Source organism: Notolepis coatsorum, assembly GCF_963971535.1.
Source record: "Notolepis coatsorum genome assembly, chromosome: 20".
NCBI classification, from domain to species: Eukaryota; Metazoa; Chordata; class Actinopteri; order Aulopiformes; family Paralepididae; genus Notolepis; species Notolepis coatsorum.
Window position 1 is genome coordinate 20,215,691 of NC_140184.1, and position 24,689 is coordinate 20,240,379.

Sequence of the window (24,689 nt, forward strand, 5' to 3'; positions counted from 1 at the left end):
CGCCGTCGGATGCTTAAGTGGTTAATAGGCAATAGTGAACATCAAATACTTAACTTGCAAACATAACATAAGACTGTTCTGACAGAACAATACTGATATAAGTAAGAGATTCACTGTGGATCTTTTATTTAATGCATAGCTGAGAGGATCGTTGGTGCCCCCCTCCCCTCCTCCAGGACATTTATAATACACGCCTGGCCCTACGCATCGCGGGCGACATCACCCACCCCTCACCGCTTCTTCACTCTCCTGCTCTCCGGGAGGAGAATGAGGATCCTCCGAGCTAGGACTAGAAGACTGAAAGACAGCTCCATCCATCAGGCTGTCAGGAAGCTGTCTCCCAGTCTCCCCCCTATCTTACTCTGCCCCCACACTCTGGACTAAGAACCCCCCACACACACACACACACACACACACACACACACACACACACACACACACACACACACACACACACACACACACACACACACACACACACCCACACACACACACACACACACACACACACACACACACACACACACACACACACACACACACACACACACACACACACACACACACACACACCACAGGGGCGTAGCTGGGGGGGTAGTTTAGGATGATTCCAAGGGCCCAGCACTGGGGGGGGGGGGGGGGGCAATTTTTTTTTTTTACTAGACATCACTCAGGTGTATGACTGATGCTCTCATTGATACTATGTTTGTTTCTGAAGTGTGTGTGTGTGTGTGTGTGTGTGTGTGTGTGTGTGTGTGTGTGTGTGTGTGTGTGTGTGTGTGTGTGTGTGTGTGTGTGTGTGAGATATATAGAGAGATGGGGGTGAGAGAGATGAGGAAGGGGCAAGAGAGAAAGAGAGCTGGGAGAGTGTGTGTGTGTGAGAGCGAGGGGGGGGGGGGGGGGTGATTACTCAGCCTTATGTGGGTGAATGTAACAAGTTCCTAACGTTTTCCCCTATTATTTCATGCACACTTTATTCATTGTTTTAAATTATTATTTTCTTTTAAGTTATTTTGTGCATCACTCTGTTTTGAATTTGATGCAATTTGCAATGCATGAGGGTCATCCTTTTGTGTTAAATGGCTGCATAAATCAAGCATTTGTTGACTCGCATGTGATAAGAGTATTAAAACTTGGAACTTGAAAACGTTTAAGGTAGAAAAGAAAGAGAATAAAATGTGATTCAGACTGTCCAGGTCCGCTCCCACCACAGAGCTTGCTTTTTTGACCAGTTGTTATATTTGTGTGTGTGTGGTGTGCCCCCACAGCATATCACAGCGAAGAAGAGGGCACCAGCAACCCACAGACTGGTAGAACATCGCAGCAGTTTGCTGCAGACATTTAAAAGACCTGAGTATTCTCAGGAAGAACAGTCTGCTCTGTCCCTTCCTGTAGGGCCTCGATGTTGTTCGTCCAGTCCAGTTTACTATCACTTGATCCAGGGTTGTTCCCAGCCTAGTGCGACTCAAGGTTCTTTGGTAGACTATTGCATTGGTCCACTCATTGAAGATGAACGCAATGCGACATCCTTTACTAGGCTCACCCACCAACAGTGCAGGTGCTGAACTGCTGATCCGAATGTATAGGTAAAAACCATATTATGCGTTTTCATCAATAAATAAATTCTTTCATGGGCCCAGAATCTACAGCTACGCCCCTGCACACACACACACATACAGCTCTCCCCCCTCTCTTACTCTGCCCCCACAGACTCTGGACTAAGAACCCCCCCCCCCCCACTGACACACCATCACACAGACACACACTGCCACTTTACTTTACTAACTCACTGCCACTTTACTGCCATTATTTATTTTACTATGTACCACTGCTGCTAGAATATTTGCACTAAGTTCTCTTTTACCTCTATATTTATTTCACTCATTAATTTCATTTTTAGCTACTGTTTATATTGTACATAGTCCTGTATATTGTGTGTGTACATTGTGTCTTATATACTTTATGTTCATACTGTCCTACTGTATATCGCAATTTAAGAATGGGTACAAGTCACAGGCTCTTAGTCCATTCGGTAAGTCCGATCACGCCGCCATCTTTCTTTTGCCAAAGTATAAACAAAGTCTCAAGCGAACGCCGGTAGTATTGCGAGAGGTTAAGCGTTGGACCGTGACGTCAGAGGAGACACTCCAAGCTGCGCTTGAATGCACAGACTGGAGTGTATTCCGTGATAACACAGCCAATATTAACGAATACACTGAAACGGTGCTTGACTTTGTCTGTACTCTGGTAGAAGAAACAATCCCCTCTACCACAATTAGAATATACCCAAATCAAAAGCCCTGGGTAGATAAATCCGTCCGTGAGGCTCTGAAAGTGCGCACATCAGCCTACAACACCGGGCTGGTGACAGGCAACATGGAAGAACACAAGACGGCAAGATACAACGTCAGGAGAACAGTAATAGAGGCAAAACGCCGTTACAGGGATAAAGTTGAACTTCAGTTTGAACAGGCTGACTCTAGAGGTATGTGGCAGGGCCTTAGAACAATGACAGACTACAAAGGCACCTCCCTCAAACTGAACAGTGACATCTCCTTAGCAAATGATCTCAATTCCTTCTATGCGAGGTTTGAGGCTGTGAATAACAACACCAGCCTACAAACCACGGCAATGGGGGGGGGGGGGGGTCTGCTGATGGAGACTCAGTGTTCAGGGTAACAGAGCATGAGGTGAGGCGGACCTTTAAAAAAGTGAATATCAGGAAGGCAGCAGGACCGGACGGCATCCCCGGCTGCGTCCTAAAAGTCTGTGCCGACCAACTGGCCCCGGTATTCACTGACATCTTTAACCTGTCCTTGGAACAGGCTGTCATCCCCACCTGTCTGAAGAAGTCCACTATCATCCCTGTACCCAAAAAATCTACGCCCGCTTGCCTCAACGACTACCGCCCTGTAGCCCTCACCTCCATAGCCATGAAGTGCTTTGAGAAGCTAGTGAAGGGCTACATCTGTTCCTCCCTCCCCATCAACCTGGACCCCCTGCAATTTGCATATCGCCCCAACAGGTCCACGGAGGACGCCATAGCCCATGTGCTGCACACAGCAGCATCACACCTGGACAAGAGGCAGGGGAACTATGTGAGAATGCTGTTCATCGACTACAGCTCAGCATTCAATACCATAGTCCCCTCCAAACTCATAGCCAAGCTCAGGGACCTGGGCTTGAACTATGACCTCTGCCAGTGGGTCTTGGACTTCCTGACGGGCAGACCCCAGGTGGTAAGAGCAGGCAACTGCACCTCCTCATCCATCACGCTCAACATAGGGGCCCCCCAGGGCTGTGTTCGGAGCCCCCTCCTCTACTCCCTGTACACACATGACTGCGTGGCACAGCGGAACAACAACACAATCATCAAATTTGCTGATGACACAGTAGTGGTGGGCCTGATCTCTGCCAACGACGAGAGGGCCTACCTGGAAGAGGTAGAGAATCTGTCACAGTGGTGTCAGGAGAACTGCCTCTCCCTGAACGTCAGCAAAACAAAAGAGATGATTGTGGACTTCAGGAGGTCGGGGGTCAAGGACTACAGCCCCCTCAGCATCGACGGGGCACCGATTGAGAGAGTGAACAGTTTCAAGTACCTCGGAGCCCACATATCCGAGGACTTGACATGGACCACACACATTGACAGTGTTGTGAAGAAGGCACGACAACGCCTCTACTTCCTCAGGCGCCTAAGGAAGTTCTAAGTCAGTCAGAAGATCCTTAGGAACTTCTACTCATGTACAATAGAGAGCATCCTGACTGGCAACATCACCTCCTGGTTTGGGAATAGCACTGCACAAGACCGTGGCAGACTACAAAGAGTGACACGTTCAGCCGAACGCAGAATTGGAGGGGGGCTTCCCACCCTCCAGAACATTTACAACAAGCGGTGCAGGGGGAAGGCTAAGAGAATCATCAAGGACTCCAGCCACCCGAACAACTGCCTCTTTGAACTGCTGCGGTCAGGCAAGCGATACCGGAGTCTTAAGGCGAGCACAGAAAGACTCAGAAGAAGCTTCTATCCCCAGGCCATCAGGCTGCTAAACGAACAATAAACACTATGCAACAACCATCAAATGCACACAGCACACACACGCACACACTCACTTAAACAAACAACACACTGCAGCACCCACTCTCCACACTTTAGATCACACAAACACACTTTATATTTATTGATAAAGGATTTGCACTACAACTCGTACACCTACTGTAAATTGTACCTAAATTGCACCTCATCCCATTTCTGCCTTGCACTATATAGTATTGTATATTAGTACACTGCATAGTATATTGTATATTATATGGTAACTCAGTTACGTCTATTCTGCATCGAACATTGTACATATGTCTATACTGAACACTGTGACCTAATTTTTTTACTTCTAATTTACATGCTATACTATGTTATTTTATTTCATACTTATCTTGTCTTGCACAGTCTCTGGAGCGTAACAGTAAGAATCATTTTGTATAAAAGTATTCTGTACTTCTGTATGACAACTATTAAAGAAACTTGAAACTTGAAACTATATGTTACTTTATGTTTATATTGTTGATAGTTTTATATAGATTAGTAGATAGATAGATAGATAGATAGATAGATAGATAGATAGATAGATAGATAGATAGATAGATAGATAGATAGATAGATAGATAGATAGATAGATAGATAGATAGATAGATAGATAGATAGATAATAATAATAATAATAATAAATCAAATTTATATAGCGCCTTTCATAGAACCCAAGGTCGCTTTACAATCAGGACAAAAAATAGGGCAAGGAAAGTAGGGGGGGAGGGGGAAGAGGGGATGAGGGAAAGTAGGGGATAATGGACCTAATTTAATCTAAAACTAACTGATGGGGAAAGCCTTGGTGAAGAGGTGTGTTTTTAGAGCGGATTTGAAGGTGTCCAGGGTTGGGGCGTTGCGGATTTCGGGGGGGAGAGAGTTCCAGAGGGTAGGGGACGCCACGCTGAAGGCTCTGTCCCCAAAAGTCCGTAACCTGGTGCGAGGGATGGAGAGGAGACCTAGATCAGAGGATCGTAGGTTCCGGGATGGAGTGTACTGGTGGAGGAGATCAGACAGGTACCGGGGGGCGAGGGCATGGAGGGATTTGTAGGTGAGGAGCAGGAGTTTGAAGGTGATGCGGAACCTGACTGGAAGCCAGTGGAGATGGATGAGGGTGGGGGTGATGTGCTGCCAGGGCTTGGTGTGAGTGAGAACCCTGGCAGCTGAGTTCTGGACATACTGGAGCCTGTCCAGGGCTTTGCTGGGTACCCCGAACAGGACTCCATTACAATAGTCCAACCGGGAGGTGACAAATGAGTGGATCAGGGTCTCCGCCACAGAGTCTGAGAGTGAGGGTCGGAGACGGGAGATGTTCCTGAGGTGGTAGAAGGCAGACTTGGTGACAGATTTGATGTGGGAGTGAAATGAAAGTGTGGAGTCAAGGGTGACGCCCAGGTTACGGACTTCGAGAGACGGGGAGATGGAACAGCCGTCAACGTGGAGGAGGAGATCTCCAACCTTCCCGAGCAGTGCCTTGGGGGCCACAACCATGAGCTCTGTCTTTTTGCTGTTGAGTTTAAGTAATTTGGTTGCCATCTAGGTTTTTATAGCGTGGAGGCAGTTGACTACAGACTGTGGGGGGAGCTGGGAGGATGGTGAGGTGCTGATGTAGAGCTGAGTATCATCAGCATAACAGTGGAAGTTGAGTCCGTGGTGACGTATAATCTGACCGAGGGGGAGCATGTAAATGGTGAATAGTAGGGGACCCAGCACAGAGCCCTGGGGGACACCGTGGTTGACTGGGGCCGGGGGGGAGGATGAGCCGCTGACGCTGACAAACTGAGATCTATTAGTGAGATATGAATGAAACCATGACAGATAGATAGATAGATAGATAGATAGATAGATAGATAGATAGATAGATAGATAGATAGATAGATAGATAGATAGATAGATAGATAGATAGATAGATAGATAGATAGATAGATCACAGCCCATACCACACAGTCATTGAGAAGGTAAGGACGCTCTCCACAGTGGCTTTGTAGAAGCTGAGCATCGCCTCCCTGGACACACCAAACTTTTTAAGTTGGCGCAGGGAGTGGAGCCTCTGGTGGGCTTTGCTAATTATGTGGCTGATGTTAGCTTTCCATTTTAAATGATCACATATACACACCGTGGGAAGGGGGAACGTAATTGATTTTTTTCTGTATGGCTTGCACATTATGGGAAAAGACAATAAAGTTGACTTTGATACGACAATATGTTCACTATGGCATTTCCATGCTGTGGAACAGGCGCCACAGAGGTGATTTAAGCGCTCTGAGATTCTCGCGAATGTGGAGCGCGGTACAAATCGAATCCATTATTATTATTATTATTACTGAAGGCTCTGAGCAATGCACCTGTGTAGTGTCGCCCTCTTGTGTCCAAATGGTGTAACTTTAAATATTGATTAAATTCAAATAAAATACTTGTCATTGACCGATTTGAAAAAGACTTAAAACCAAAAAAATAATTCAGGTCCATGGCCTGCTATCATCAGCCTTGTAGTTTGCAAAATTCCATGCACAAACAAAGATACGCGACCGATGCATGCTTCCACCTCATGGAGATTATAAATATTAACACAGGCAACACAACAAAATTATCGGGTTCTAAAATGGTATACCAGTACACAGTTAAGAGAATAAAGGAGTGGATTTAAATAATACATGGTAAATGGTAAATTGATGCATTTATATAGCGCTTTACAATTTGTTCCTCAATTTTACCCATTCACTCACACATTCACACACCGATGGCGGAGCCAACCTGCTCATCGGGAGCCATTAGGGGTTAAGTGTCTTGCTCAAGGACACTTTGACATGCTGCCTGGGAGGAGCGGGAATCGAACCGGGAACCTCTGGATTACCAGGCGACTGCTCTACCTCCTGAGCCACTGTCACCCCAATAAATGATAATGAAATGAAGTATCAATGGGATCAGTGTTCAACCAGGTTTGAATATGCCATCCTTATGAGCTATTACAGTTCAATCTCTATTAGCGAACCTGCAGGGTTGTCTCCCGTGGCCAGAGACGAGAAAAAGGAGGAGTTTAGCCCGACACCCCTGATCTGTGTCGTCGCACTGACGTGCAGAGCCATAGAGAATGAATTGGAACAGATGGGAGATCTGCGACTGTGGCAATATCACATAACAGATTATTAGAGAGACCTGGTTCCCTGGTGTCTAACACGGGGACAGAGACGTTCATGTTCACAGAATACCGATCGGACCATCCTGGGGCAAAGGGTTGACATAGGCTGAGGGGGGTTCCCCTTTGTAACGAGTTTGACTCTTGAAGGTTAGACTCCTCATTTGAAAGCTCATTTGACATTCACAGAGTGTTGGATGGAGCGCCAGGGGCCATCTGACCTTATTACCTATTAATAACACCTCCCTGCTATTTTGAGAGTTTTCACTTCTTACAGAGCTTCATTAGAATCAACACCCCCCCCGACACACATCTGTTCTTCTGCATCCTGTCCCGTGTTGGCTGCGTTGACGGCACGCCGCGCTGCACGGACTCCCGCTCCCTACTGTGGGCTGCTTGGGAGCCAGCGGACGTTCTGGAACCCTAGGGGGATATCTGAACTCCGCATTTATATGCAGTGTTTGAAGCAACATTTGAAAGCTCCAGATAAATATTTCAAAGACAGTGTTGCCCTTTAGCACTGGAGGAAACCGAAGTATGACTCTGGTATATCTGATGCCTTAACAATCGCCACTGTTATGGGAGGCCTGGGGGAGATTATGAGATGTGTTGCGTCCGTCCGTGTGTGTGTGTGTGTGTGTGTGTGTGTGTGTGTGTGTGTGTGTGTGTGTGTGTGTGTGTGTGTGTGTGTGTGTGTGTGTGTGTGTGTGTGTGTGTGTGTGTGTTCGGCAGCATATCTCACCAACTAAAAGGCAGAAACATTGCACGTAGGCTGACAGCAGATCAGGGACCTGAATTATCTGTTTTTCAAATCAAGTATTTTATTTGAATTAATTGCCATCACTGTCTATCGATATACAATAGATACACCTTTTGAACACAAGAGGGCAATTATATACAGGTGCACTGCTCAGAGCCTCAGGGAATCGGCTCTCTGGCCCCTGTTTACAACATGGAGATGCCATAGTGAACCTATTGTCGTTGATATACTTATACATTAAAAAACATTTATGCATGAATTAATTTCCATCATTGTCCATTGAAATAAGCCCCGCCCCCTCATGCTTGGAACCTGTTTCTAACATGCTTACTATAACCCTTCCTATGCTACCGATCACCCCTCCTAACATGCTTCCTATCACCCTTCCTGTGCTTTATAACATCCTTCCTACACTTCCTACCATCCTTATTATGCTTCCTATCACCCTTCATATGCTTCCTAACATGCTTCCTATGCTTTCTACAACCCTTCTATTGTGCCTTACTAACTATAATTGGAGTGCGGTCAGTGTGTTTGTCTGTGTGTGTGTGTGTGTGTGTGTGTGTGTGTGTGTGTGTGTGTGTGTGTGTGTGTGTGTGTTAGTGTTAGCATGCTAACACTACTATAACTATAAGGAGAGTGGTCAGTGTATGTGTGTGTTTGTCTGTGTGCCGCCTGATGGAGATGTGCTCTCTACTGAGTGCACCTTTCTAGTTGCATTATACTTTGAGGGGAGGATCTCATGGAAGGGATCTTTTCAGCGGCGACACAGAAGTCACAGTGAACTGAGGAAGATGAGCAGGAGAACATTATGGACTTACCGCTGTGTTCATCAAAGAATGTAAAAAATATATATACATAATAATCACATATTGAATTGATTTTAGCATGCTGACGCTAACTAGAAATGTGTGCATTCATCAGTGAGAAATGTGTGCTAGACAAGGGCAGGAGGTCACTTGTTGTTGTTGATATGTTGTTTATTTTTACGCTGTGCCTACTCAAACCTCCCACGCACACACACACACACACACACACACACACACACACACACACACACACACACACACACACACACACACACACACACACACACACACACACACACACACACACACACACACACACACACACACACACACACACACACACACACACACACACACACACACACACACACACACACACACACACACACACACACACACACACACACACAAACATATAGGCCTGCCACGCGACAACCACTATATCAGTTTATTGTGCGCTATATGGACATGAACTAAATGACGGACCTCGATATTGCATTTCCATGCGTGTTTGTTTACGTAGAATGTTGTCGTTTACATGAACATTTGAGCTGCTTCTGACCCTCTCGTCTCAGTCTGGTAGGGAGGTCAAACCTTTTTCTGCCAGCACTCAAAATATATATATATATCTCTTTAAATCGGCAGTAGAGACAATGTTTATTTTAATCGCATATTCCACCTCTGTGAGATGGTCTACACAACATAAGACCGATTATTATTATAAAAAAAAACTGTTTTTAGTGGTGAAATAAAAAGACAATTACCGGAATTGAAGTATTATACTGTATATGAATTCCGGGAGGAAGGTCACACTATGACGCAAGCCCCTTCGTCTCCTCTCCTCATAACCTTGGTTTTTCCCAAATACTTGGCAGTATACTTGGCATCACCTTTTGGTTCAAAACTCAAATGTCCCAAATGGAATAATGATTTCATATTTCTTTAGAAATATTCAGATGCAAAAACCTTGTTGTTGGCTCCTATTGAAGGGGAGTAGCCATTTGAATGAAAAACGCCATCGCCATTTTGACAGGCATATCTCCAACCAATCATCAACTGACACCCGGCATGGTGCGAGCATGGCTACAATTTGAGTGGTTGTTTTTAAAGTATGGTTTGGGACTTTGGATTTTTGTGAGGAGAGTGGCTGAGATTTCTGGGCCGAAACTATCTTCTGAAGATGCTATTCATTTTAATCCCCATGCTGTGTCGTGCAGAGGGCCTGCTGTGTCGTGCAGAGGGTCTGCTGTGTCATGCAGAGGGCCTGTCGTGTCGTGCAGAGGACCTGCTGTGTCGTGCAGAGGGTCTGCTGTGTCGTGCAGAGGGTCTGCTGTGTCGTGCAGAGGGTCTGCTGTGTCGTGCAGAGGGTCTGCTGTGTCGTGCAGAGGGCCTGCTGTGTCGTGCAGAGCCTGGGGCCTGCTGTGTCGTGCAGAGGGTCTGCTGTGTCGTGCAGAGGACCTGCTGTGTCGTGCAGAGGGTCTGCTGTGTCGTGCAGAGGGCCTGCTGTGTCATGCAGAGGGCCTGCTGTGTCATGCAGAGGGTCTGCTGTGTCGTGCAGAGGGCCTGCTGTGTCGTGCAGAGGGTCTGCTGTGTCGTGCAGAGGGTCTGCTGTGTCGTGCAGAGGGCCTGCTGTGTCGTGCAGAGGGCCTGCTGTGTCATGCAGAGGGCCTGCTGTGTCGTGCAGAGGGCCTGCTGTGTCGTGCAGAGGGCCTGCTGTGTCGTGCAGAGGGCCTGCTGTGTCGTGCAGAGGGCCTGCTGTGTCATGCAGAGGACCTGCTGTGTCGTGTCATGCAGAGGGCCTGCTGTGTCGTGCAGAGGGCCTGCTGTGTCATGCAGAGGGCCTGCTGTGTCGTGCAGAGCCTGGGGCCTGCTGTGTCGTGCAGAGGGTCTGCTGTGTCGTGCAGAGGACCTGCTGTGTCGTGCAGAGGGTCTGCTGTGTCGTGCAGAGGGCCTGCTGTGTCATGCAGAGGGCCTGCTGTGTCATGCAGAGGGTCTGCTGTGTCGTGCAGAGGGCCTGCTGTGTCGTGCAGAGGGTCTGCTGTGTCGTGCAGAGGGTCTGCTGTGTCGTGCAGAGGGCCTGCTGTGTCGTGCAGAGGGCCTGCTGTGTCATGCAGAGGGCCTGCTGTGTCGTGCAGAGGGCCTGCTGTGTCGTGCAGAGGGCCTGCTGTGTCGTGCAGAGGGCCTGCTGTGTCGTGCAGAGGGCCTGCTGTGTCATGCAGAGGACCTGCTGTGTCGTGTCATGCAGAGGGCCTGCTGTGTCGTGCAGAGGGCCTGCTGTGTCATGCAGAGGGCCTGCTGTGTCGTGCAGAGCCTGGGGCCTGCTGTGTCGTGCAGAGGGCCTGCTGTGTCGTGCAGAGGGCCTGCTGTGTCGTGCAGAGTGCCTGCTGTGTCGTGCAGAGGGTCTGCTGTGTCATGCAGAGGGTCTGCTGTGTCGTGCAGAGGGCCTGCTGTGTCGTGCAGAGGGCCTGCTGTGTCGTGCAGAGGGCCTGCTGTGTCGTGCAGAGGGTCTGCTGTGTCGTGCAGAGGGCCTGCTGTGTCGTGCAGGTTATTGGCTGCAGGTTATTTTTCAACATTCCACCTCAACAGATGAGGACCTGTTGGCAGATATTCTACTTGTGCTCTGATTGTGCCCCCGGATCACACCCACACCTTCACTGAGCCTGCAGCCTCCTCTGACAAGCTGCTGACAGAGAGAGAGTGAGAACACATATCGACGACGATGGCTAGGAGTAGAATAGTTGCGTGTTGATGTAGTGTGTAAATGTGTATGTGTGTGTGTGTGTGAAGAGAGAGAGAGAGAGAGAGAGAGAGAGAGAGAGAGAGAGAGAGAGAGAGAGAGAGAGAGAGAGAGAGAGAGAGAGAGAGAGATAGAGAGAGAGAGAGAGAGACACACACACACACACGCCAATAAATGCTAGGAGCAGAACAGTGAACAGAACAGTGCGTGTGTGTGTGTGTCTGGGGGGGGGGGGGGGGGGGGTGACACTGTCATGCAGGAAATGCTAGAAGGCGCCACCACCGACTCGTAGACCATCCTCAACATCTGTACAAGGATGTTGAGGATGTTCTACGAGTCGGTGGTGGCGGGCGCCTTCTTGTACGCTGTGACCTGCTGGGGCAGCGGACTGAGAGCAGGGGACACAAACAGGCTGGAAAAGCTGGTCCGGAAGGCCAGTAATGTGGTAGGGGTGGAGCTGGACTCTCTAGCGGTGGTGGCGGAGAGGAGGAGCCTTGCTAAGCTCCACACCATCAGGGACAACCCCTCCCACCCACTACACACAGACTTGGCTGAAAGAAGGAGCACGTTCAGTAACACTGAACAGCACAGGAAGTCCTTCATTCCGACAACCATTAGGCCCCGTCCACACGAACGCTGGGTTTAATGTAACCGTGATTGTATGTGCGCAGTTGCACTGTTCGGCCACACACAACCGGGGATTTGCTACACTGCAACCGCGGTCTTTTGAAACCGGTGGCCAGGGTGGAGTTGTGCGGTTTTGCAGTTGCGTGTGGGCATAGCAACCGAGGTTATTCCCAGTGTTTACAGCAGAGCTGTCGCAATTATTCCCCATGTTCACGGCAGACCGCGGGGTAGAGAGATTAGAGCAGAGCCAACTACACCAGTGTTTACAGCAGAGCTGTCCCAAGTAGCGTTATATGAAAATGATTGTAACAAACTTTTGTTCAAAACGTATCGTCTGTGTTGAAGAGTGTTGTGATCGACTGATGTCTGTTGACGCTCAGAGTAAACATGTAGCTGCAGCTAAACTAAACTCATGTGTTGTCAAGTTATTGTTATAACTTATAAGGAACCCAGTCCAGACTGCATCCCCTTAACAATTGTTTGTATTGAGCGGTATTGTATTGTACTCATTCTGCAATCTGTTAAATAACGTTTACATCCATTTCATATCGGTAACGTTACTTCTTCTTCTTCAGTTAATTAATGGCAGATCGCGACCCAACAGGAAGTTTAGTGAGCGTTCAGTCTTTTCTGATTGGTTGAAATGGCCTTCATGTCTGAACAACATCGCCGCCTACTGCTTTGGCATTGTATTACATTGTACTAAATGTATCGGTTGCTGGGTTCCAGCTCTGCCGTGAGTACGCAGTTATACACGGTTGTCCACCTGTGTTCACCGTGTGGACGGAGTTTTATTTTTTCAAACTTCGGTCATATTAAATCCAAACTCTCGTGTGGACAGGGCCTTAGACTCTATAATGCATCACTGTGCGTCACTGCATCACTGAGCACAGGGTGACAGTACAGCCTGGCGAAATCTTCCTGGAGACTTAAAAAACATTTGTTTACACTTCTCACAACCTTCCTTTACATTTTCACACTTATTACTGTACATTTTACTGGATATTTCTGGCTGGATAGATTTTAGAATGTATATACATACCAGAATGTATATCCCGGACCGTATTTTATTCTTTATTTTATTTTATTCTTGTTTTTTATATTATTATATTATTCTGATTTGAGTCCTATTGACTACCTAAATGTTTATTGTTGTTCAATGTGAGCGATCTGTAGTGCCGAATTTCCCTCGGAATTATTTAAGGATTTCTATTCTATTCTATTCTATTCTATTCTATTCTATTCTAATGTGAAATGCTAACGTTAAACTTGTATTATAAGTTGACCGTCTGTAGTGTGGTAGTTAAAGGGTTAACCTTCTATAGTGTGGTAGTGAAAGAGTTTATGGACAATCACGTTTAGCAAAATAGGGGGAGAGAAGCGGAAAAAGGGGCAGAACCATAAAAGAATAGCCTAAGTGAAAACCATGATGGTATTGTGAGCCGTGGAAATAGTTCAAATTAAACTCAAGTTAATGTGAATAAAGTATGTAGTTGCCGTGTATAGTTCATCCGTGTATCAGAAACATTGCGCGGTGTTGTTGCGGGCTACCTATTGACCGTGTAATATTAGTTGGTTAGCCAGCGCACAGTTGGCTAAAGCTGCAGCCCTGGGAAGTTAGCTCTGGAAGCTACCACGAGTACCCCCAGCGAGTCACTATTGAGCGCAAGAGGCAGCTGCGGTCAGGAGAGCAGCTAGAGAGAGCGCTGCGCATTGATTTACATAGTCAGTCAAATGGAACCTGAAGTGTTGGTGATCTATGCAACAATGAGAGAATGGGAGCCCATGGAAACTATAAAAAAAAGGAATGGTCATTATGTCACTGTGTAGTCAAGTCAAGTCAAGTCAAGAGTTTTATTTGTCACGGCATACAAGTATACAATGAAATGCGGGTGGTCTTGCCCGCAACGATGTGCAATAAATACAGTAGTAACAACATATAATAGAATCCAATAAAACAACATTGTGCAATAAACAGTAACATAGTAGGGCATATCGGTATTTGTACATAAGTTATTTACAGAGCATGGAGGACATGCTAGGTCCTGTGGTAGTGCATACACTGTTAGCTACGGATGAGGCACTGGGTCTTTCTGTACATTGCTATTTTATACAATCTCAGGTTATACTATACTATTTTTAAAGTGACCTTTCCTTAGTGGCCATAAGTGTACCACGTGAACCCACATTGGTGTGGGAACTTTCAGTTTGGCCAACATTGAATTAAATGGTATTGCCATCTCCTTGTTTAGGACCTATGTAATTTAAACAGGTTATTACCTTGGATGTCAGATCTGAAAGTTATGAGATAGCTGCTGTATTTGCTGTACAGTATCATTTACATCTCCCATAGGTGTCAATAGAACTGGCACCAAAGTCTGGCGCAGAACGCTGGTATTCTGACGTGATGACCCTTCCTTCACTTTATAGTTTCCTTGTGGGAACCTAGGAAATGCCGAGTTAATCTGTGCCTGTCAAAAGGGGACGATAAGTGAGCTGTACTTTGCCCAGCAATGTGTGAGGGACATCGGGAGATGCTGAGTTGATCTGCACGGCTGCGTCTGTTAAAAAGGGAAACTGTAGTGAGCTGTGTGCTTCGTCTGGCAAGCTGGGAGTAGAGCGTAGGAGTGGTTCACCTAGCCGGCAGCGGGGAAGTGGAGAGAGCATCACAGAGGTGTCCCACTGATAGACACACACACCACGTCTGGGATGTGCGCACAATAGCATCAGAGAACAGAGCATTCTACCCAGTGACATCTCTCCAGTGCACCGGGTTCCAGATAAAGTGAAGAAGATACATCAATACCATTGTACCATTTATGTTATTTGGGGGACTGAACATCTGGACAGTAATACGCTTGGACGGTAACATTTATAATAATTAATTGCATTTATATAGCGCTTTTCTAGACACTCAAAGCGCTTTACAATGTAGGGTGAACCTCCTTCACCACCACTGGTAGCACCCAACCTTGGGCTACGCAGGCTCAATGGCTGCCATACACTGGTACCCGGCACACATCACACTACACAATGGTTGAACGGCTCAGGAGACAGGGATTGATATCAGTCAATTAAGGGGAGGGGATGATTAGGTGGCCTTGATGTCAGAGACCTGATTGGGAATTTGGCCAGGAACGTCGGGGAACCCCCTACTCTTTACGATAGGCGTCCTGGGTTATTTAGCGACCGAATTCAGACAGTAAAATATTTTTGGGACTGAAAATATTCCCAGCTGATAAACATTCCTGCTCAATCACTTCATTTTATGCACTAACCCTTTTTTTCTGTTAAATTACTTATAAATAGTGGAAGAGGTTTGTTTTATTTGTTTATTCTCTGCCTGAATACCTTCTCTGGAGTAGGGACGTCTCTCATGTCAAGGTCACCCGAGGCTGGGAGTATACAGCACGGTACATTATCTAGCTGCATGTATGGTATTAATTCACTTCAGGCATACACCACTTTAAATCCTGAAGCCCACCTTATCTCACCTATTCAGTTACCGGGTAGTGAAGGATGCGATTTGAGCAGGGAGGCAGGACCACGGATGGAGAGCAGTGAGGTATTTAGTTACACCCCTACTATGCAGATAAGACCCATCCATTACACAGACATTACATTACCCAGCACCTTTACGCTGTTCTATCTGCTTGGTAAAACAATAAATGTGTTACGTTCCACACATCTTTCAAATGTTTCACTTACCTAATTGTGACCTTCTGGATCAGTACACCTAACATATAGCTAACAACAAAGCGACTTATATAAAGACTGGGCCATTGCACCCGCTTTCCAGACGAAATTCCAGAGTGCTATGGTGAACTATGGTGTTTCCATGTAGAAGCCCGTTCTCTCCAGCCAAACACACCTTGCTTGGTCTCACACGGGGGCACTATGCCTACTATTACCCTTTCACTACCACACTACCAAATGGTTAACCCTTTCACTGCGACAATACAGCAGGTTAACCATCTGTAGTGTAGTGTGGCAGTGAAATGGTTAACATTATGTAGTGTGGCAGTGAAAGGGTTATCCTTCTGTGGTGTCGCAGTGAACGGGTTAACCCTTTGGTATAGTGGTAGTGAAGGGGTTAACAGTAGGCATTTCTCTATGATCATAGCCTCTAGCAAATATTAAGATTAGATAAGACTGTGCAACATAGAAACCTGCACTTGCATAATATACTACAATATGTTACTTTCTGCTCACTGAAAGCAGGATTTAAAAGAGCAGTGAAAACACTGATGGTCACTACATTAATATGAAATGCTTTTATAATCCTACTGTAGTTGCAAAGTAAAATTATTGTGGCTAATCTTAATTTCCACAAGAGGGTATGAAACCAAGGGCTGTAGGCACACCGGAGCTCTGTACATACTGTAGAAGCATTATGCAGATCCTTCACAATACACTGTACAATAGAATACTGTAGTATCACAAAACAGATACCAAAGGAATTCATATGGTGTATGCAAAAAGATCATATTACCGGTAGTTTTTTTAGTAGACAGTCCAATAAAATGGACATATTATATCTAATAAAATAGCACTATTACATTGCATATTGAATCATGCATATTTATGTAAAATGATAATACATTTGAATCATGCAATGAAAAGTACATGGTGTGCACATTACCAGACCAAGCCACCAGGATGATCCTAATCACTATTGTGCTTCATCACCTCAATCTCTGTCGCTCTTTTGGATTCAATCAGTGACGCAGGTTGAACTGTGTGCCTCGAGACCATCGGTGATGCTGATGAGTGAAGCTGTGCTGATGCAACAGCAACAGATAATGTTCTCCTTCTGCATAAAGAGTGCCTCGTTCTAGAAAACATAGTTAGAGGAAACAGATCAATGAACTCAGCTGCCCAACCCCCGTATGCTTGCCCACGTGACTAGCCTGACTGTCCTGATTGTGTATAATGTGTGTCTGCCTATACAGTGCCTGTCCATGTATGGGCTTTGATTTGTACCTGTACACAATTTTTTTTTATAGATGCATGAATGCCTAGTGAGTGAATGTACAGAATATGTTTTAAATTGTTTTTATATTAGCTTTAATGTCCTTCTATTTTTCTGTTTATTTTCTGGCTTAAACATCTAGCCCAGTGACTACAACTGAAAACTAGCAACCCTGCTAATGTTGGCATATTTACAGTTTTTCATTTGTATTCATTTATAAATGTATAACTGTTGATTGATATGCACTGTCCCTGATCAAATAAACTGAGTAAAAAATAAATAAAATATGTACTCCAGCATAAAGGGAAAAGTTGTCAAACAATAATGAACTTCTATATGAAAACAACAGAGTTAGAATGCTGGGGTATACAGTATTGTACAAGTGTCCCCTCCATCACCTATGCCCACAGATCAATAGTATATCTAGCACGCCTTGCCAAAGAGGCCACTCAGCTTGTGTCCCAATTATTCCTTAGATCATTCATCCAAAGGAATAAGAGCGGTTAGAACAACAAGCGGATGAAAAGGCAGAGGCGTGACCTTTACAGTGTGGATATGCACCATTCATGACAGCCGGCTTGATCCAGCATCAGACTACAACAATTGCAAATCCTGATTCTGTTTTCACACGCCACTGATTCACAGAGGATTAGATTGTTTGTTGTTCTGCATGATCTATTTTTAGGCAGTGCTAATACTGCTCATACATAAGTTAGTCCGCTGTGGATAGGGTGACCAGGTGTCCCCCTTTTGGTTGTACTGTCCCACCATTTGACCAAATGTCCCGCGTCCCTCATATTGAGAGGATGTCCCTCTTTTCGAAGCCAAAAAAAACATGCGTCTAAAAGCCCCTCCCTACAGACAGTAAACGTAGCAACCCGCCTCTTGTCCACACACATTGCTCTGATTGGTTATAGTACTTTAGCGTGCTGCTTGCCTGCTTGTGACGTGACTGAGACTGAGTCGTGACGCTACCTCATATCGCAAATCTGATTGGTCAAAAAAAACACAACAACATTACAAGCGAACTAGTTCAAGATGGAAAGCAGTAAAAAGAAACGGACCTGCAGTTACAACCAAGACTGGCAAACGACACATGACTGGGTGAGGCAGATGGCAGGCAATCTGCAGCAGGCTTTCTGTGTTTTGTGTCATAGTTCGTTTTCAATTGCGCATGGAGGAGAATACAACTTGAAGCGCCACAGTGGACGTGAGTCTCACTTGAAAGTGGCTCACCAAAAAGAAACATCCAGATCTATGGATACGTTTCTTTTTAAACCAAACAATGATAGCCAGACGGACAAGGTCACTGCAGCTGAGATAACAAGTGTCTATCACACAGTACAACACTCCCATTCATACAGGTCAGCCGACTGTGGTAACCTTTAACCTTTGATTTAAATCTATTCGGTGAAGACCATGGCAGTTATTCTAATATAGAAACACAATTTATTTGTATTATTATTTTTGTATTATACTACACTGTTTTCCCTAGTTCTGTGTTAACAGGGAATATCAAACACAAGACATTCCTGTCAAGTGATGACGTTTGAATATTTAAAACAGATGTTAGGTGGTATTTAATTTGTATTTATTTTGATTGAACCTTTAACCTTTGATTTAAATCTATTCAGTGAAGACCATGGCAGTTATTCTAATAAAAATGTTTACATTATCTATCTGTCCCACTTTGTCCCACCAAAATCGTACTGTTGTCCCACTTTGTCCCACCAAAATCTTACTGTTGTCCCACTTTTGGACTTTTTGCATCTGGTCACCCTAGCTGTGGACTGTATGATAATATAATTAAAAAATAACAAACTGCCTAAAATAATTAGTAAGGAATAGGATACATTCTCCTATAATATGCCACGTTCAATACTTGGGCCACTTTTGGACTACAGATGAGTTGCTAGCGATGCTACAGTATGACACGTTTGTCTTCATGGCAGCTCGAATGCAGACTTTCTCTTGTCTACCAAACCCCCTCCCTCTTCGTAACACCCCTTGGTTTATTTGCACTGTACTTCTATTAGCAAAGAAAATAGGGAAACGGTTTTATAATCCTAGTTGCAAAGACAAATTATTGTGGCTAATCTTAATTTCCGCAAGAGGCTATGAACGGGGGCTCTGTACATAGAAACATTATGCAGATCCTTCACAATACACTGTACAATAGAATACTGTAGTATCACAACATACAAGATACCAAAGGAATTCATATGGTGTATGCAAAAAGATTTTTTTTTGTAGACAGTCTACTTCCTAAAAATTATGTATCCAATAAAATGTACATATTATATCTAATACAATATCACTATTACATTGCATATTGAATAATGCATATTTATGTAAAATGATAATACATTTGAACCATGCAATGAAAAGTACATGGTGTGCACATTGCCAGACCAAGCCACCAGGATGATCCTAACTATCCTGCTTCATCACCTCAATTTATGTCGCTCTTTTGGATTCAATCAAACCTGCTCTTCCTAACACCCCTTGGTATATTTGCACTGTACTTCCATTAGCAATGGATTTCCTTTTTTTGTGCAAATTGCCATGTAATTCTAGTTGGGCACTGTAACCTACTATAAAACCACGTCTCTCTCTCTTTCTTTCTCTCCCCAGAAGATGAGTGCAAGATGAGCTGCCCTCAGCCTGAATCGGACGAGGAGAAACGCGGGCCTCCCCCGGACGAGCTGGAGTGTAAGATTTGCTACCAGCGCTACAATGCCCACAACCGCAAGCCCAAGATCTTGGACTGCCTGCACCGCGTCTGCGCCCGGTGCCTCAACAAGATCCTGGACATGGGCGACGGGTCGGGCTGCATCTCCTGCCCGTTCTGCCGCCACGAGACCGAGGTGACCGAGTACGAGGTGTCGGGCCTGCCCGACGACTCCAACATCATGTCGCGCCTGGCCAACCGCGACAAGTCGTGGAGCTCCGACAACAGCAAGGAGGTGGTCCTGACGCCCAAGGGCCTGTCGTCGTCCAGCCCGTCACACGACTCCTCCAACTGCTTGGTCATCACCATCATGGAGGTGCAGAGGGAGTCGCAGCGTTCGCCGAGTCGCAACGACAGCTCCGATTATTACGCCGAGCAGAGCCTGGACTCCGTGTCGGTGGCCTCCAACGGACCGGGCGAGCAGGACGGTCTGTCCAAGTTCTGCAGCCACGTGCCCCGTCTCCTGGTCTGGCTGCTCGGCTTCTTCTACTTCGGCTCACTCCCCCTGGGCATCTATCTGCTGGTGATCCAGAGGGTGACACTGGGCATCGTATGTGTGAGCCTGGTGCCCTCCAGCCTGACTGTCTGCCTGGTCTATGGATTCTGCCAGTGCCTGTGCCAGGGCATGTGTGACTGCTCCTCCAGGGGCTGACCGACCATTAATAGCAGGGACACGGAAGGACCAAAAATGACCCACAAACCCGAAAACAATGACAGGTGACAGGTCTGCTGGAGGGGGACTCCCAGTCTCAAAACAGGCCTTTCAGCCCAATGAACAAGTTGGACTTGAGGTGACTTGAGCTCTCCTTCAACAAGTAGTCTGATGGGCGGAGCTAGGGAGGTCTACGTTTCTCCATCCTGTGTTTAAGGACGAAAACAGCTTAAATGTCAGTTGTTTAACAGCTTAAATGTCTCAGCACTCAGAAGAGCAGGGCCTGGGATACAGGTGTGTGCCTGGTGAGAATAACTTTGTCACTTGGCTGCTGTATTTCTCTTTTCTCATTCTCTTCCAGAGGATCCCACATGAAATGCTTCTGCTGGCATCATATCCAGGTAGGATATGAAGGACGACACTGTCTGAGCTATAACTGAATAAGCGTGGATAAAAGCGTGGCTGAGGGGGAGGTGGGGTGGGTCAGCCTCCTGGTACTTGCACTCCACAGTGCTTCACATTAAATGGCACTGATTGAAGAGAACCGCGTTTCAAACATGATGAATAATGAATTAATTAGGATTTCATTATCTTAGGGTGCAGCAGATGGTGTTACACAGGGTCACTTTCACTAATAAATGAGTGGACAAGGCCACTGGTGACGCATGAGAGATGGTGAAAATAAAGGCAGAGAGAGTCAGAGTGAGAGTGAGAGAAATATATGGAAAGACAAATGTGTGCAATTTCCACATGTAATAATGCGGAAGGACCTGTTTAAATATCTTACTTACCAGAGATGTCAGGAAATATAAAAGTATAAAAATCGTCTAATCAACGACTTGGTCGACTAAGACCAAACTGACCGATTAAGCGACCATTAGCGGGCAGCCCTACATAAGAATAACATATAAAGGTGTTCTGATCAGGAAATAGAATGAACGGTCGTTCCAGGTCTTATTTAATATGTGCAGCCTGAACACATGCATGTTGACAGTATGGAAGCCCTGAGCCCACCCTGCTGCCTCCTCCAATCAACTGACGAGCTGACGTTCAAAATGGAACTCTAGAAAACATCAAAACAACTGACGAGCTGACGTTCAAAATGGAACTCTAGAAAACATCAAAACAACTGATGAGCTGACATTCAAAATGGAACTCTAGAAAACATCAAAACAACTGACGAGCTGACGTTCAAAATGGAACTCTAGAAAACATGAAGGCATTTCATCAGATAGATCTGATCTGTTGAGGCATCTCATTTTGAGACAGCCAATGGGATTCAGTCAATCATCTTAACGGTTGACACATTTATCATTTATCAATCAATTCTCTGGTGCATTTCTCTCTGACAAAAGGGATGATACCTCTTTTTTTGTGTGTTTTTCTTTTTTAACAATATGAGGAATGCCCAGTAGCTGTCATAATGGGTTCATCTCTTGAAGCCTAAATGATAAGAGACATTTTACTCGCATGACAGGAACTATTTGCCAGGGAGAACGATTGTGTTGGATTTCTTTGGTAATGTAAACATTTATTACCCTAATTTACACAAAAAGGTGACTAAAAGTTAAGCCTATGAGGTAGAATAGTCTACTGTTTATATTGTGTTGGATCAACACCCATGTATGAGTAAGACTGTCTGGAACCTTCACATACAAACAACGTCCATTAATCATTGAGACAAGGACAAATGTACAGATGGACACAGACCTTCACATGCCACATGTTGCCTCAGTCCTGCAGCAGCCACTGCACAGTGTTCGCTTCAGTGCAGAACCTCAGATTTCATACTACAACAGACTCAGATTACAGAAAGATACCGTGTGGAAGAGAAAAATAGCTGCTATTTAAATATTGTGTCGTGTGTGGTTCAAAAAAAGTGCAATGCATACAAATTCATTTCACACCGCACCAAAGTATGCAATTATGACCAAAACGCTATCCAAACTATATTTAGCCCATATATGCACAATAAATTATTTAACATCTCTTCCAGGTATTTCAAGCATATGTGCAGCCTGAACACATGCATAATTTAGTCATTATCATCTCTCTCACTCTCTCTCGTTCTCTCTATCCTCCCTCTTAAAGGTTTAGCTTGATTCCCCGTTACTCAAACCGATACCTAACAAACAAAATAAAGTGATGTAAGAAAAGACTCAATAGATGTGTTGTTGCCTATTTCCCTGCTGGTTGACAATGTCACTCTATGACAAAGCCCGCTATCATCATTAGTTTGGCCAAATGCATTCCAGCCTGCATGCTTCCCAAGACAAGGCTAATAAATTAAGTCACCAGTCAGCCATCCAATGGGAGATGGAGGTGTGGTGCATGCTCAGCCTGCACTGGTGGAGTGTCCAGGGACCAAATTTATGTAAATTGTATACTCCAGTGTTTGACGCAATATGACGGGTGAAATCTTTGGTGACTTATCCTCCATTTTACCCTCCTTGCATCAAGGCAGGTATTTGCTCAGTCAAAGCAGTGCCTTGTGGGATTGTGGCTTGGCTAAATAGAGGTTAACTAAAGTTATTCATTATTACCTTATGTTTTCACCCCCTTCGCTGTGTGTGTGTGTGTGTGTGTGTGTGTAGGTGTGTAGGTGTGTGTGTGTGTGTGTGTGTGTGTGTGTGTGTGTGTGTGTGTGTGTGTGTGTGTGTCTACACTACAGTTTCACCTGTTGGCGACATACCTCGTCAATGAATGCCCTGATTGCCATGACATTTGCTTGGTACATTCATGAGACCAAGATGGAGAAGCCTATTGATTTTGGTGACCCCATGACCTTTCCTCTAGCGCCATCCCCAGGCCAACATTTTCAAATGAATGAGTCTCCTCCATTTTCTGTGAACATTCATGACCCCTAAAGGGAGATATTTTTCCTCTAGTGTCACAATCAGACCAGACTGAGATCAAGATATCTTGACAGGTAATGGTCGGATTGCCATATATTTTGCTGTGCACAATCATGACCATAGAGGGAGAAACCTGTTGATGTTGTTGACCCAATCACATTTCCTCTAGTGCCACCGTATGGAGTTATAGCTCTTACGATAAAACATAAAATGTTTCTAGGCCTTGGCAGAGGTCTGCACTCTTCTAGTTAGAGCTGTTGTTGTGTTGTGTGCTTCTAGTTAGAGCTGTTGTTGTGTTGTGTGCTTCTAGTTAGAGCTGTTGTTATGTTGTGTGCTTCTAGTTAGAGCTGTTGTTATGTTGTGTGCTTCTAGTTAGAGCTGTGTTGTGTGCTTCTAGTTAGAGCTGTGTTGTGTTGTGTGCTTCTAGTTAGAGATTGATTGATTGATTGATTGATTGAAAAGTTTATTAACAGATTGCAGAATGGGTACAGTACAGTACAGCTCAATACATACAATTGTTAAGGGGATGCAGACCAGAGAAAGACTTTCGTCTTGTTTACATCAGGGTCCCCCATTTTCAATTCATCATAACATATATGACATACATGACATACAGATAGACAGTACTGCTACATCTATACATTTATGACATATCAGATTTGCAAATACAGTACCGTTTGTGATACAAAAGTGTCCAGAAAAAGAGTGTATATACATTTGACGTAGAAACTGTACATTGGAGGAGGTTGGGTGGGTGGGGTGGGGTTGGGTGGGTGGGTGAGGGCTGTACATTGGAGGTGGGGGGGGGGGGGGGGGGGGGGGTTGGGTAGGGGACACACACATTTTACACTGTACATTGGAATACTGACAAAGCCTTACTTGGTAATTTACTGTACAACTCGGTTAGGACATTTGTAGGGGCCAGTTTCGAATTGCAGTCTCACGTAGGTGTTTTTTGAGAGTGTTTTTGAAAGTGGGTAGTGATTCACATTCCTTTACAGCTTTAGGTAGGGCGTTCCACATTGATGTGGCATAATTACGAAACGTGTTTAGTCCCTTGTTTGAGCCGAATCTGGGTTTTACATGATTTGTGGAGCTCCCTCTGGTGTTGTGATTGTGGTATTCACTGACCTTTGGGAAGTATTTTGACATGTACATGGGTACCTTGTTGTGTTGTGTGCTTCTAGTTAGAGCTGTGTTGTGTTGTGTGCTTCTAGTTAGAGCTGTGTTGTGTTGTGTGCTTCTAGTTAGAGCTGTGTTGTGTTGTGTGCTTCTAGTTAGAGCTGTTGTTGTGTCGTGTGCTTCTAGTTAGAGCTGTGTTGTGTTGTGT

At 45.3% G+C, this 24,689-nt stretch overlaps 2 protein-coding genes across 2 annotated transcripts in view; one reads left to right on the forward strand and one right to left on the reverse strand.

Annotated features, from left to right (window-relative positions):
- Nucleotides 1-20,956, forward strand: part of LOC311247396 (E3 ubiquitin-protein ligase RNF182) — a 90,609-nt gene extending 69,653 nt beyond the window's left edge. Inside the window, exon 2 of the mRNA XM_084337789.1 lies at nt 19,756-20,956. Within this exon, the coding sequence (XP_084193915.1) occupies nt 19,756-20,504 (749 nt within the window). The 3' untranslated portion in view covers nt 20,505-20,956. The remainder of the gene's footprint in view (nt 1-19,755) is intronic.
- The window catches only part of cep89 (centrosomal protein 89), a 371,884-nt gene that overhangs the window by 177,269 nt on the left and 169,926 nt on the right, over nt 1-24,689 (reverse strand). The gene's annotated exons all lie outside the window — the stretch shown is intronic.